Source organism: Pongo abelii, chromosome 14 (genome assembly GCF_028885655.2).
Source record: "Pongo abelii isolate AG06213 chromosome 14, NHGRI_mPonAbe1-v2.0_pri, whole genome shotgun sequence".
NCBI classification, from domain to species: domain Eukaryota; kingdom Metazoa; phylum Chordata; class Mammalia; order Primates; family Hominidae; genus Pongo; species Pongo abelii.
Genome location: NC_071999.2, coordinates 91,684,279 through 91,700,892, shown reverse-complemented (window position 1 = coordinate 91,700,892; position 16,614 = coordinate 91,684,279). Strand labels below are relative to the sequence as shown.

The window sequence follows — 16,614 nt, the reverse complement described above, 5'->3', positions numbered from 1 at the left end:
ATTTCAACTATAAATACCAGATTTAAAAAAAAAAAGAAGAAAAAAAGAGGCAACTACTCTATAGGCAGCATTCTTGTGTTTCCTGCACACATGTGTGCAAACACTACAGAACAGTGTTAGTTGAGAATTTAACATAATGTATTATTTAGCTTGCTACAACACAATGTACTATTAAGCATTTAAAACGACGTGTTATTATTTCCATCAAAATTCATTTGCTCTATATTTGGTATTGAAAGGGAGTGGAAAGACCATTTGCAGAAAGAGGAGGAGTTGAGCAGTCCCAAGGTGGAGCTGTCTCTTGTGTTATATGACACTGGCAGATTAAAACGCTCTGATAGGGAAGGGCTTAAAGGCTGAGTCAAAAGCCAAGAAGTCTCTTTATTTACGCCTACCTCCCAGCCCTTGGCAATCTGACTAATAACAAACTGAGCTAACAAGAAATACTAGAAAAGGAGGAAGGAGAACATTGCTGCAGCTTGGATCTACAACCTAAGAAAGCAAGAGTGATCAATCCCAGCTCTTTTAAACATCTTGTTTACTTACTGCATTCAGCAGCTTGCAAATGGTTAACTATATGCAAAAAAGTCAGCATAGCTGTGAAGTATGCCGTGAATTTTAATTGAGGGAAAAAGAGACAATTGCTTCAGGATGCTCTAGTATGCACTCTGCTTGAAATATTTTCAATGAAATGCTCAGTATTCTATCTTTGACCAGAGGTTTTAACTTTATGAAGCTATGGGACTTGACAAAAAGTGATATTTGAGAAGAAAGTACGCAGTGGTTGGTATTTTCTTTTTTAATAAAGGAATTGAATTACTTTGAACACCTCTTCCAGCTGTGCATTACAGATAACGTCAGGAAGAGTCTCTGCTTTACAGGTAAGATGAATGTTTCCAGGCTTTTCTTATACTTATTTTTGCATTATAGTAAAGTGATTGAATTTGTATGTTTGCTTCCTTTAAATAAACAACTTTGCATTAAGGGATACTCAATTTCATTCTTGCTTACTGGCACAACTAACACTGTAGCAGATGCCTGTATTCTCTGAGCAGCAGACATTTAGTCTAACAGCTGGCTACAGAGAAGAACAAATATAATATTCCACTATTTCTTTTACAACATGCAGTTTGTTGTTAGAAACTAAATATGTGTGCTTTCTGAAGGAAGGATCACTTCCAAATGCGAATGTTAAATTGCAAATATAAGCAGAATATTGAATAATCTTTGCATTTTGTATGCTACTTATTTTCTGACTTGAAAATATGTATTCTCAGAAAATATGTCAATGAGTATCTTTTGACCTCTTTACCACTGTATCAGATATTGTCAGTAGAGAACCACTTTTCACATCTGTGTGTGTTTCTGAAAAGATTAGAAACTGTTTCCTAGCACATTTTGAAGAGCATAAAATTCATATAGGATTTAAAAAATAACAAGAGTTTATCACTGAAAAATTATTTACTATTTTCTCTGATGCTATACCTGGTGAAATAAATCTTACTGTTTCTTGGTAATTTATGAATAAGTACTTTTAGTGATTGTGGAAGCTAATCCACAAGTTGAAGACTCCAACTACAAGCTGCTTGTTTATAAACTCAGCTCACAAAGCTGTTTAAAATCAAATTATTTACCTATAGAAAAATAAAGTCTTCTAACTTTCCCTTTACACAGACACAGTATGTTGTTTTGTTTCTTCAGTTGCCTTTTGCCTTTCAGGAACTTTGTACTATATGTGTTTTCAATAAAACACTATGTTTTCAGGGAATGCAAGTTTACTTTCAGCATTGTTGATTGGGTTCTGGTATGTTTTACCTGATTGTGAATTTTAATTTGATTCAGTTACTGTTCATATTTCAAACAACAAAAATGAAAACTGATTACTATTTTGAAAAGTTGAATAGTCATAAGATGTGCTGTTTATATTTCAATTTAGTTTATATAAATTTAAAGTATAATATTTAAAGGAAGGAAATAAAATTAGATCTCATTAGAGCTATAAATGTTTACCTTGCATAACTGTCATTTAAAGGGCAAAACCTTTCTATGAATTGCTGTTTCAGATGCATTTCTTACATGTTTCAGGATTAGAATACATGACGTTATTCTGAACCATCCTTTTTTTCTTTTACCAAATTTTAAATATCATCAAAAAGTTTAATATGGCACAGTTTGTTTCAGATTTCATTGTTTGTGACTTTAAGCCTTATAATAAAGGAGACCAGCTGCTTAATTATGTGATGACATTCAGTGCCCTAAAGACTGTTTCAAGACCTCATTAGGAAGTCATTTGCTAGAAGTTTATATGAAGCATTGTTTATTCTTTTACAACAGCCTGAAATGTGTGTTAAAGATTAATCTTGCTTCTTTAGTTTTTATCGTTTCCACCTCATCTATAACGTAATAAAAAAGCAGTAAGCAATATACTGCTTCTAGAAATTCAATATTAAATATAATGATTTAAGTGAAATTTGAATGGTCACACTTAAGTGTATGTATCTGATACTATTACGCTTATACAAACTACCCTAGATTGAATAGTTAAAAGAGTTCTTATAGGTACTGTACTTTATTACATGATCAAAGACATATTTTCCTCAAGGTTTTCAAAATGAACAATAAAATTAGTGTATATATATATATATATATATATATAAAGCCAAAACCGAAGCAAGTTAAAACACAGACACAGTTATTAGATGTTATTGTGTGACACCCAGTTCAACAATATAAAGAAGACAATGCATGCTACATGCGTACATGCATATACACATACACATATGCACACGTACATTCTTTTATCATTTTTTACATTCCCTACAGTTCTCTATGCTTACAGCTAATAACTATGTATTTGTCTTATACTATAATCCTCCAGCCTTAAATGTATGTACTGTAAGGTTAAAAAAAATTTCAAATATGTAACTTTCCATCATAGTGAAGTATCAGTGCTCTAAGGCAGCATCTCTCTCATCTGTTAAAATGCAGGTTATTCATCAGATGTGAGCACAAATTTTATGATATAATATTTTAAATTCCCCTTGACCTAAATTTTATATTTTGACCACAATGCAAGTTAAAAGTCAGCCAGACTTGCCTGTCTGAGTATTAGGAAAAAAGAAAAAGAAAAGAACGATGTAAATGCAGCAAGGTACCCATATTTTCATGGTAATCAGTCATTTGCTTTTTGGAGAAAAACCTATTATTTTGAAAACGTCAGCTTCATCTCCTCCCCAGTTCTGCCCACTAAAGTCCCTTGCTATTGCGTTTTATTTTACAGAATCGGATTTCATCACATGACAACATGAAGCTGTGGATTCATCTCTTTTATTCATCTCTCCTTGCCTGTATATCTTTACACTCCCAAACTCCAGTGTTCTCATCCAGAGGCGCTTGTGATTCTCTTTGCAATTGTGAGGAAAAAGATGGCACAATGCTAATAAATTGTGAAGCAAAAGGTATCAAGATGGTATCTGAAATAAGTGTGCCACCATCACGACCTTTCCAACTAAGCTTATTAAATAATGGCTTGACAGTGCTTCACACAAATGACTTTTCTGGGCTTACCAATGCTATTTCAATACACCTCGGATTTAACAATATTGCAGATATTGAGATAGGTGCATTTAATGGCCTTGGTCTCCTGAAGCAACTTCATATCAATCACAATTCTTTAGAAATTCTTAAAGAGGATACTTTCCATGGACTGGAAAACCTGGAATTCCTGCAAGCAGATAACAATTTCATCACAGTGATTGAACCAAGTGCCTTTAGCAAGCTCAACAGACTCAAAGTGTTAATTTTAAATGACAATGCTATTGAGAGTCTTCCTCCAAACATCTTCCGATTTGTTCCTTTAACCCATCTAGATCTTCGTGGAAATCAGTTACAAACATTGCCTTATGTTGGTTTTCTCGAACACATTGGCCGAATATTGGATCTTCAGTTGGAGGACAACAAATGGGCCTGCAATTGTGACTTATTGCAGTTAAAAACTTGGTTGGAGAACATGCCTCCGCAGTCTATAATTGGTGATGTTGTCTGCAACAGTCCTCCATTTTTTAAAGGAAGTATACTCAGTAGACTAAAGAAGGAATCTATTTGCCCCACTCCACCAGTGTATGAAGAACATGAGGATCCCTCAGGATCATTACATCTGGCAGCAACATCTTCAATAAATGATAGCCGCATGTCAACTAAGACCACGTCCATTCTAAAACTACCCACCAAAGCACCAGGTTTGATACCTTATATTACAAAGCCATCCACTCAACTTCCAGGACCTTACTGCCCTATTCCTTGTAACTGCAAAGTCCTATCCCCATCAGGACTTCTAATACATTGTCAGGAACGCAACATTGAAAGCTTATCAGATCTGAGACCTCCTCCGCAAAATCCTAGAAAGCTCATTCTAGCGGGAAATATTATTCATAGTTTAATGAAGTCTGATCTAGTGGAATATTTCACTTTGGAAATGCTTCATTTGGGAAACAATCGTATTGAAGTTCTTGAAGAAGGATCATTTATGAACCTAACGAGATTACAAAAGCTCTATCTAAATGGTAACCACCTGACCAAATTAAGCAAAGGCATGTTCCTTGGTCTCCATAATCTTGAATACTTATATCTTGAATACAATGCCATTAAGGAAATACTGCCGGGAACCTTTAATCCAATGCCTAAACTTAAAGTCCTCTATTTAAATAACAACCTCCTCCAAGTTTTACCACCACATATTTTTTCAGGGGTTCCTCTAACTAAGGTAAATCTTAAAACAAACCAGTTTACCCATCTACCTGTAAGTAATATTTTGGATGATCTTGATTTACTAACCCAGATTGACCTTGAGGATAACCCCTGGGACTGCTCCTGTGACCTGGTTGGACTGCAGAAATGGATACAAAAGTTAAGCAAGAACACAGTGACAGATGACATCCTCTGCACTTCCCCTGGGCATCTCGACAAAAAGGAATTAAAAGCCCTAAATAGTGAACTTCTCTGTCCAGGTTTAGTAAATAACCCATCCATGCCAACACAGACTAGTTACATTATTGTCACCACTCCCGCAACAACAACAAATACGGCTGATACTATTTTACGATCTCTTACGGATGCTGTGCCACTGTCTGTTCTAATTTTGGGACTTCTGATTGTGTTCATCACTATTGTTTTCTGTGCTGCAGGGATAGTGGTTCTTGTTCTTCACCGCAGGAGAAGATACAAAAAGAAACAAGTAGATGAGCAAATGAGAGACAACAGTCCTGTGCATCTTCAGTACAGCATGTATGGCCATAAAACCACTCATCACACTACTGAAAGACCCTCTGCCTCACTCTATGAACAGCACATGGTGAGCCCCATGGTTCATGTCTATAGAAGTCCATCCTTTGGTCCAAAGCATCTGGAAGAGGAAGAAGAGAGGAATGAGAGAGAAGGAAGCGATGCAAAACATCTCCAAAGAAGTCTTTTGGAACGGGAAAATCATTCACCACTCACAGGGTCAAATACGAAATACAAAACCATGAACCAATCAACAGAATTTTTATCCTTCCAAGATGCCAGCTCATTGTATAGAAACATTATAGAAAAAGAAAGGGAACTTCAGCAACTGGGAATCACAGAATACCTAAGGAAAAACATTGCTCAGCTCCAGCCTGATATGGAGGCACATTATCCTGGAGCCCACGAAGAGCTGAAATTAATGGAAACATTAATGTACTCACGTCCAAGGAAGGTATTAGTGGAACAGACGAAAAATGAGTATTTTGAACTTAAAGCTAATTTACATGCTGAACCTGACTATTTAGAAGTCCTGGAGCAGCAAACATAGATGGAGAGTTTGAGGGCTTTCGCAGAAATGCTGTGATTCTAAGTCCATACCTTGTAAGTAAGTGCCTTACGTGAGTGTGTCATCAATCAGAACTTAAGCACAGCAGTAAACTATGGGGAAAAAAAAGAAGAAGAAAAAGAAACTCAGGGATCACTGGGAGAAGCCATGGCATTATCTTCAGGCAATTTAGTCTGTCCCAAATAAAATAAATCCTTTCATGTAAACCATTCAAGGGTTATAGTAATATTTCTCCATATACTGAAAAGTGTCTCATAGGAGTCCTCTTGCACATCTAAAAAGGTTGAACATTTAAGTATCCCGAATTTTCTTGAATTGCTTTCCCTATGGATTAATTACAATTGGATTTCATCATTTAAAAACCGTACCTGTATATGTAGTTATAATATGTAAGGAATACATTGTTTATAACCAGTATGTACTTCAAAAATGTGTATTGTTAAACATACCTAACTTTCTTGCAATAAATGCAAAAGAAACTGGAACTTGACAATTATAAATAGTAATAGTGAAGAAAAAATAGAAAGGTTGCAATTATATAGGCCATGGGTGGCTCAAAACTTTGAACATTTGAGCTTAAACAAATGCCACTCTCATGCATTCTAAGATTAAAAAGTTAAAATGATTAATAGTTCAGGTGGAATAAATAAGCATACTTTTTGGGTTTTCTACACATTTTGTGTAGATAATTTTAATGTCAGTGCTGCTGTGAACTAAAGTATGTCATTCATGCTCAAAGTTTAATTCTTCTTCTTGGGATATTTTTAAAATGCTACTGAGTTTCTGCTGTAAATATGATTAGCGAATCTATTGGGTTTGCTTTATTTCATAGGCTTAATTCTTTGTAAATTTGAATGACCATGATAGAAATACATTTCTTGTGGCAAGTAATTCACAGTTGTAAAGTAAATAGGAAAGATTATTTTATTTTTATTGATGTACATTGATAGATGCCATAAATCAGTAGCAAAAGGCACTTCTAAAGGTAAGTGGTTTCAGTTGCCTCAAGAGAGGGACAATGTAGCTTTATTTTACAAGAAGGCATAGTTAGATTTCTATGAAATATTTATTCTGTACAGTTTTATATATTTTTGGTTCACAAAAGTAATTATTCTTGGGTGCCTTTCAAGAAAATTAAAACTACTACTCACTACAATAAAACTAAAATGAAAACTCTTTTTTAAATGTGCTTTCTTAAATTAGTTTTACTTGTCATGCAATCAAGTAAGGATTAACACACATACAAACATACACACACACGCTACGGGAGGTTTCTATTTGTTGTTTACACACAGAAGTATCTTGTTCATGTTGTGAAAAAGGCTATTTGATTTTTGGTATGCTTAACAGGGAGCCAAATTTAAAGTATGTCTAGCAGTTTTCCCTTTCAAGCAAATAATTTTCTAATGCAACATAAAAGGAAATGCTTATTTCTATCCTTTCTAATTACAGAATCAATCATACCTGCACACTTTCACAAGACAAAGTGAAATTAATCAAGGTAATCTGGGAATGTTTTCTGAACACCACACAGACTCACGTACTGGGCTATGAAGGAACACATTTTCCATAAGGAAGTACTCCCTTCAATTTACTCAACAATATTTCAGTGATTCCTAAATGGTCTATTAAATATTTTGGCTTTTAATATCCAACATTGCACTAATGACAGAATATACATTATTTATTTTATTTTTAATAAGAAGCCTTCTTGTTGATAAAAACAATATGGGCTGTGCTGCATAGTATGAAGACTAATTATAAGTAATGTAAAATCATATCATGAGCTTTTTTAAATTATTGTATATATTAATGAAAATCAATCAAGAGTTATGTAGTAAAAGGTTTATTGAAAACCAAAATTTCCTCATTAGCTTCCAAAGTTTGGAAGCACAAAGGTGGAAATTCTTTAAGTAACAATTTCTAAGGGAAAATGTGTGTGCATATGAAATGCTGGATGTTTATCTACTAAAAAATATTCAGCATGGTAAATAGTAAAATCTCCAAAACATTATTTTAAAAATTACATTCTCAAGAGAAGAACAAATAAAGGCCAGAATTCATGTTATTGCACTTCTTTTACTCAGTTGAGTATCTGCCAATATTTTCTAATTCTAATCAGGTACATAGAGGTATTAGGAAGACTTAAGATATTCCCATGCCTGGAGAACGCTTGGAATGGATCCATGAATGCAGACAGAGACATGCCCTCAAAAACATTCTTTTCTTTGGGATGGGGGAAATATTTCTTTAATCTTTATTTGTCATTAATTGCCTAAAGTAATAATGTTCACTCTTTAACTTATAATGAAGAGGAACAAAGTTGTTTAAGAAGCCATGTAAGTATATCCCCAAAATCAAAATACAATCCTTATTCTGAATATAACTTAAAACTGACATGGAAATTACAATAGTTTCCAAAAGCAAGAGATTTTAATGGTTTAAATGTTTCATTCACGACTCTTTGTGGAATTTGTTTTCCTACTGGTTGTTGGGAGTTGAGAAAGGTAATGATGGTCTCTAATATTTTGTGATCTATGAGACTTTCTCAGAACTTTGATTATTTGACCTGAATTTCCAATTTCTTCTCCTTCCCACTAAAGAATAACTTTTATTATACTCCTTGTTTGATTGTTCACTTAAGCAACCAATTTGGTCTCTTTCAGCAGCTAATTGACAGATTCAGAATTCCAATTCCTCTTTCAGTATCCTCAGTGTTATTCACCTGAATCTGGCCATTAAAAAAAAAAAAAAGTCGACTTTTAATTATCTTAGCTTTTCTTCTTGATTTAAACAGAAGTTACATTTTGCCCACTGCACATCAATGCAATTTATGACTCATGTCCAAAAAATGAAATTTTGTAACGTAGTGGTAGTAGTGTATAATCATCCTAGATAAATCTTTTTAATATAAGTCAATTTATTTGATATTGGTTGTATTAATACTTATTTAACAAATCTTTTTTTACTAAATTACATGAAATTACTTACTGTAAATTTATAAAAGTGTTCTTCCGATATCTTTCATTTATCTCCATCAATGGGATGGAAATTTTCCTCTCTATAAGAAAGAATTATATCAGTGATGTTACCCTCTTTGAAAGAATCTCTTATATCATGGAGGAGGGAAAGCCCTTCCTTGCTGCTATAATATTAAATAAACTGCAGTACCATCTAAGCTGCCTTAAGCTGCCTGAATGCCTTTGCCCAATTAATTAAAAATGCTTAATCCTTGATTCAGGATTAAAGAATGTGACACGAGCATCCCTTTGTCATTAAAATGACAGTTTTAAAAATAATGGTTTATTCTCTTCCTTTATGCCCTTCCATATATTATATGTATATGTATGTACAAACATACACACACACATACAAACACAGGTGAGAGAGACAGAGAGAGACCTAATAAAGGTGTGGTAAGTCATCTCAATATACCTGTAATTTATTTTGCATTTTTCACTATTTTATGATAGCAAATAGCTATGTAATCAACAGCACTTTTTAAGAGGAATACTACCAACTTGAATAATTGTTTTGCCATAAACTGTTTATTTTTTAATAAAAATAAACACAAATATCCAAAGACAGCTCACCAAAGTTCCCCATATATGAGTTTCTGCAAGATTATTTTAGGAGATTGTTTTCTGCATAAAAAGAAAATTGCCCATGTGTATACAAATGGTAACTATTTGGGAAGGGAAGGCTGAATCTCCTGGTAGTTAAGAAATGGTTTTACAGTGAATTTGAGGGTTCTTCTCTATTTCTGTTCCCTATAGAGCATTTCTATGAAGAAGTTGGGGTATCATAAAAGGACAAGTTTTATTGTAAAATAAGACACAATTAAAAGACTTTCTCAGGAGGAGTGGTCTTATATCTGGCAGCCACATCAAGAATGATCACATTGATAATTATATTATTTAACAACCAAATATTTTTTGGAAACAACATTATCTGTCTTACAACTAGCTTTTTTTAAAAGGCAAATTTTATTTATTATATTTGCATTCATTCTTATATATAGGTAACATAAAGAAGACTGCCAGATGTAAAATCCTCTTCTAGCTGCTTTGAAAGCAAAATCAAATAGACAAATACTCTTCTGTTAGTAAATGTCTTTCAGCAGATTAGTGAATGAAGGAAACAATTCAAAACAACAAATTACACACACACAGGTTCATGTATTTCCAATTTAAATTATTTAAAATTGTACACTTTCTAAAGAGAGTACTTTTGTTTTAGAATTTTGAAACAGAACAGCAGGAAGACCTGACCTTCCACAAGTAATTATTTGCCTCTTCACATCTCTTAGGTTCTACCAGTGAGAAAATGGATTATACAATGAGTAAGGTATTTTGAATTGCTTGTCTTGTAGAAAATCTCTGGGCATTGAAATGGCATTTCATTGTATTTGGTTTTATGGAAGTCTTGAAGAGACACTACACACAAAAATAATCATTCTTGCCAAAATGAACTTGATTTATTTTAAACTCATATTGTTATCAGTGATGAAATCACCATTAGTGAATGTATGTTAAGTGTATTTTCATCTATTTCCTTGGTGTTGTAAGTAATCAAAAGACTTATAAGCCCCTTTTATTGTCTTTGCATAATAAATAATGCCATATGTTAATATAGCAATACATAGTAGAAGAAAGTTAACATTAGGGTTCAAAGGAGTTCTGATCCTCAAAAATCAGATCAGTGTAAATGCTACATATGGTTTCATCCATCAAGTTTTCCATGGACACACTTTGGGCCTGTTCCTAGCATTCTGAAGTACTTTGGCTTAATGAATATATATTTGAAGAAAACAATGCACTGTGATACAGCAAACACAATTCCTAGATATAAGCACATCATAAACTTTATCTATTCTAACTTTCTCATTTAGAAAATGAAGGCGCTAAGGGGTTTGCTTAGCACTATGTAAGTAGTGAGAGTAACAAGGCCAGAATTGGAACCCTATTTGATTGCTGCTGTTAACTTACATTGTTTTGCTTTATTCTCAGGGCAGTCGTCCTCATCAGACTCTTGTTATAACCAAACATATTTACAGGGCATGTGAAATCACAGAAAACGTATGTTTTGCCATTGTGCACACGTTGCTTCTATGTTTAGGTAGGACACTGTGACTTTTTAACATCTTATTGAAAAAAATGGAGACATTTCACTAACTTTAGTCATGGAGTACCTAATTCTAGATTATTCAGAATGATATATTAGCAGATTTTAGATACAGCTTTAAAAATGCTGACTGATTTATCAGACCGAACAACATGTACATCTGGCAAACACAAACTCATTGTTTGGTTTCTTTTTTCTAATTCTGAATACTTAATTACTATTTATCAATACCAACTTTCAGGAATTTATGTTTTATTTCATAAAATAAAATATTGACAGTAGTTAAAATACAGACAGTTCTCATGATAATAAATTGATTTAAAACTTCTATAAACAATATATATTTTAAGTGTTATTAGAATTATCAGATACACAAAGATTATGGTGACAGATATTTTCATGTTTTAATGTTTTAAGATATCTGACTGCAGTAACCTTTGTTTTCATGGTGCAGCTTGTAAGTTAAAGATTACTATCTCAATGAATGTGTCATTTGAATCCTAAAGAGACACCTATATAGTGTGAGGAATTTTGTTCCCTTTTAAATACACTTTATTTTTTAGAGCAGTTTTGGGTTCACAGCAAAGTTGACTAAAAAGTACAGAGTTGCCATATATCCCTTGTTCCCACACAAGCACAGCCTCCCCAGCTATCAATATCTAGCAACAAGATGGTGCATTTGTTATAATTAATGAACCTACTTTTACACATTATCACCCAAAGTGAACTGTTTACATTAGTGTTCATTTTTGTATATTCTGTGGGTTTTGACCAATGTCCCCACAATTGTAGTATTCTGTAGAATGGTGTCACTCTCCTAAAAACTGTCTGAGCTTTGTCTAGTTATTGATCTTTTTACTGCTGTGATAGTTTTGTGTTTTCTAGAATGTCATAGAGTTGGAATCATATAGTTTATATCCTTTTCAAACTGGCTTCTTTCACTTAGTAATACACATTAAAGGTTCCTCAATGTCCTTTCATTTCTTGACAGCTCATTTCTTCCTGGGCACTGAATAATATTCCATGATGTACCACAACTTATTTACCCATTTACTTATTAAAGAATTTCTTGGTTTCTTCCAAGATTTGACAAATATAAATAAAGCTGCTATAAGCATTTGTGTGAAGATTTTTGCATGGATATGCATTTTCAACACATTTGGGTAAATAATACCAAGGAATGTGATGGTTGGATTGCATATCATAATAAGTCTATGTTTTGCTTTCTAAGCAACTGTCTACCAAAGCGGCTGTACAATTTTGCATTCCCACCAACAATGAATGAAGAATTGTTGTTCCACAGCCTCATCAGCTCTTGGTGTTGTCGTTTGTCTGACTTTTGACCATTCTCATTTTATCTCATTGTTGTCTTAATTTACATTTCCCTGATGACATGTAATGTGGAGCATCTTTCCCTATATTTATGGCCATACATATACCTTCTTTGCTGAGGTTATCCGTTTACGTCTTTCCCTCTTTTTTATCCAAATGTTCATTTTCTTTTTGTTGAATTTTAAGAGTTCTTTGTATAATTTAGGTAAAAATCTTTTATTAGATATGTTTTGTTTTGTTTTGTACTTATTCTACACCAGTCTATGGCTTGTTTTCCCATTTGCTTGACAGTTTCATTTACAGAGCGGAAGTTTTTAATTTTAATTAACTCTAGTGTATAATGTTTTTTTAAAATAGTGCCTTTGGTGGTACCTGTATAAAGTCATCTCCATGCCCAAGGTCATCTAGATTTTCTATGTTATCTTCTCAGAAGTTTTGTTTTGCATTTTACATTGAGGTATATGATCCATTTTGATTTAATTTTTGTGAAGGTTGTAAGGTCTGTATCTAGATCATTTATTTGCACGTAAATGCCCACTTGTTCCATCACTGTTTCTTGAAAAAACAATATATGAAAGACTTTTAAAAATTACCTACAATTTAAAAATAATTTCTTTATTTACAATATATTTCATTTTAGCTTTTACATTTAATACTTGATGTCCATTAATGCTACACATTACTGCATGTTTGAGGGACCATAACATATAAGATAGAATTTTGCCAAATGATAAAGATTACTATCATTGGGCCTGAATTATCTATAAGACTGTGGAGTATGAACGTAAAACAATGATCCTAGTAGGAGCCTTCTTAGCTGTGGTCTTTTTTTAAGGCCTGCATTATATACTAGTTTCCATTAATGATATTTATAGAAAGCTAAAACTTAGTGTTTGCCTACCAACCGCCTATACCCAGTAGTAGATGGTTTGCATATAGTTAGTGTCATCCTGATATAAAAGCTGAAGGTAATACTGCTATTCCCAAAAAAGATAATGAGGCTCAGAAATTTAAACTGCCCAGACTCACACACATAGTAGTGGACAAGCTCAGATTTCCTGACTTGGAAAATTCTTGCTTCTATTGGCTTATCAGCCTTCATATCAATGATTTTAGGAAAGTGTTTTAAAACCTGAATATTACTTATTTGATCGAAGGAAATACCACGTTCTCATTTTCAAACATGGGACACTTACCTCACAGTTATCATATTGTTTTAATTTTGGATATGTTTATTTTAGCTTCTAATTATGTATTAAACCTATGATCACTATAAAAAGTAACCTTTGATATTTTGCATGTCTGATTATCCATGTTTATTTAGATTTTATTTAATTTGAAATAAATATTTAGTAAGAAACTTTTGCATTTTAGACACCACTGAGGTGCTTTAATAATGACTCTTTATCCAAATACAGACTTGGAACATCATATTAACGATACTTATGAAAACAAAGTAAGGAATAAATTTGACTAATTTTGAATTAATTTAAGCAACTGAAAATTAACAATATAATGTTTGCTTCATAAAGTTTGCTTTAATTTGCAACATATAATTCCTAATGCTTTGGACTTTTTTTTTTTTCTTTTTTTGAGATGGAGTCTCACTCTGTTGCCCAGGCTAGAGTTCAGTGGTGCGATCTCAGCTCACTGCAACCTCCGCTTCTCGGGTTCAAGTGATTCTCCTGCCTCAGCCTCCTGGGTAGCTGGGATTACAGGTGCGCGCCTCCACGCCTGGCTAATTTTTGTATTTTTAGTAGAGATGGGATTTCACCATGTTGGTCAGGCTGGTCTCGAACTCCTGATCTCAAGATCTGCCAGCCTTGGCATCCCAAAGTGCTGGGATTACAGGCATGAGCCACCACGCCCGGCCAATGCTTTGGACTTTTAACTCAGCTGCCTGTTCTCTTTTGATACAGACACATCTGTAAAGCCTACTCTAGGCAATGCTCTTATACTTTCATTAAGAAAGAGGTCACATTTTCTCAGTGCGCCCTAACATTACTCTGTACAAATACTCACAGCTCTGCTCTGTTTTCGCTGCTGTGTAGTGACAGACAATGGCATGCATAATACACTTGCTGGTCACAAGGGTATGCAGGCTCCACCTTTATATTACTCTCCCACACAGTGTGAAAGTAGATGCTGCCGCTCGTGTAAGCTGAAATCTTTCACTCACTGTCTGCCTTTGAAGGGGCAGGAATGCTAAAACTTATCTAACTACTTGTCCACAGAAGACTCAGCAATCCTCATGGAAAATTTTCTAAGTGGCATTAAAACAAAGGAAAATGAAGTAGGAAGAATTTGTAGAGATCAACTTGTAAGAAGTTATAATTGAAGAATGGTAAGCTGGCAGTTAAAAGGAGATAAAGATAGTCTTTTGGTTCTTGCTTCCTTGTATTCATGGCCCTTTTGCTTCTTTGGTGTTTATTTCCCCCTGGGCATCATGTTAACCTTCTACAGCCAGTGCTGGCCAGAGCACCACAATAAATCAACCTCTCTAGTCCCTTGGGCCATGCACTTACCCTTTATTCTCTTAAGTGAATCACTCTTCCTCTTAGCCTTGTTGTGGTCATCTCCAAACAAACAGACAAAATATAATAACACAGAACAAAAGTTGGTTTTATCTTGGTTTCAGCCACGCCAAGCTGAATGTTTTAGAACAAGGTTGTCCAACCTGTGGCCCCTGGCCACATGAGACTCAGGACAGCTTTGAATGCGGTCCAACACAAAGCTGTAAACTTTCTTGAAACACTGTGAGATTTTTTTGCAATTTTTTTTAGTTCATCAGCTATTGTTAGTGTTAGTGTGTTTTATGTGTGGCCCAAGACAGTCCTTCTTCCTCCAACGTGGCACAGGGAAGCCAAAAGATTGGACACCCCTGTTTTAGAAGATTGAGTAATCGAAAAATTCAAAATCAGAAGCTTCAATAGGTAGCATTTCAGATAAAGTAATAAAGAAGCCATTTCCAGAATATAAAGAAAATACATAGGCAAGAGTCAGCCATAGGCTGTTTATACTCATATCATAAACCCAATCTCCAAATCTTACTTGACATAATTCTACAAGAGATAAGTTTGATAAGAATAATTCAGTTAGGAAACATGTGCCTAGTAGAGCCAACCCTGGAACATTGGATCATCACATTTTAAAAGCTTTCTGAATCCTGTTCTTGTAGTTTAGTGTTTCGCCAATTTTCAGCCAATGTACTATTTCTTGCTTGCATCAACAGACTAAAAATTACCTTATTTAAGATGTATCTGGATCACTGATGATTCATTAATCTAGTAACTATATTTCTAAATTGTAATCATAAAATAATATCCTTAAGTGAATGAGTATTCTAAGATCATCAAGTCTAGTGTCAATTTAAGTCAACCATTTCTCCCTACAAAACTATTTTATATGATACTGGGATTATATGGACAGAACATTAGCTTCAGAGGCAGGAGGTAACTGAGAGGAAATAAATCCATATTGTGACCTTATCAGCTTATTAAATCTGTATGAGTCATGTTTTTTTTCACAAAGGAAATAATTTACATTTGTAGAGTTGATTTTTATGGTATGTTATCATATATAAAATAATCTCTACTTGTGCATTTTTAGGAAAGTTTCTAAATAGTTGTGCTACTGTAAAAGAGAAGAGAAATACATTCAGTAATAGTAGTTAAATTATCTGAATTTTATTTAGGATGCTGTTGGTAAAATGATAAGAATAATAATATTTTAATGATATTAAAGACTCGCCAAGGCACTCTATGTGAATGAATTTTATAAATAACTCAGCAAAATTTAACTTCTATTAAGGACTCACTAGGACTAATTGTTAGAAAGTTCTATTCCGTTTTCAACTCCAACATTCCTTCCTAACATAATTTACCCTTAATATAATTTTTCTTTTCCTTTTTTTTTAGAAAGGGCCTCACTCTGTGACTCAGATTGGAGAGCAGTGGCTGGAACATAGTTCACTGCAGCCTTAAACTCATAGGCTCATGCAATCCTGCTACCTCATTTTCCCAAAGTACTGTAATTACATAATTATTTATCTTCTTTATGATAGCTCATTATATAGCTTAAGGAAGACCATTTTGTCTATTTTTATTTGCTCTTGTGGTAACTTTTACCTAGTAAAAATGCCAGTTTTTTTTTCTTACACATGGTGAATCATAAAAGAGATTTACTTCAGCTCAACTGATTTCCATCCCCGAAACATATAGAGGAATATAAACAATATGGAACAAATGAAAATGTATTTTATTAACAGACATTTTACTTCCACATCCATAAGGAGGTAGTGTCCTTGCAGA

At 33.7% G+C, this 16,614-nt stretch overlaps 1 protein-coding gene across 1 annotated transcript; it reads left to right on the top strand.

The window, feature by feature from the left end:
• The first annotated feature begins 312 nt into the window (after positions 1-312).
• Positions 313-7,033, top strand: SLITRK6 (SLIT and NTRK like family member 6). The gene is made up of 2 exons (XM_002824352.5): positions 313-881; positions 3,281-7,033. Exon 2 carries the CDS (start codon positions 3,305-3,307, stop codon positions 5,828-5,830), a length of 2,526 nt encoding a protein of 841 aa, XP_002824398.3. The 5' UTR covers positions 313-881; positions 3,281-3,304; the 3' UTR covers positions 5,831-7,033.
• The last annotated feature ends 9,581 nt before the right edge of the window (positions 7,034-16,614 follow it).

Coding starts and splice junctions, on each gene's coding strand:
- SLITRK6 (XM_002824352.5), top strand. CDS start 3,305: ATGAAGCTGTGGATTCATCTCTTTTATTCATCTCTCCTTGCCTGTATA.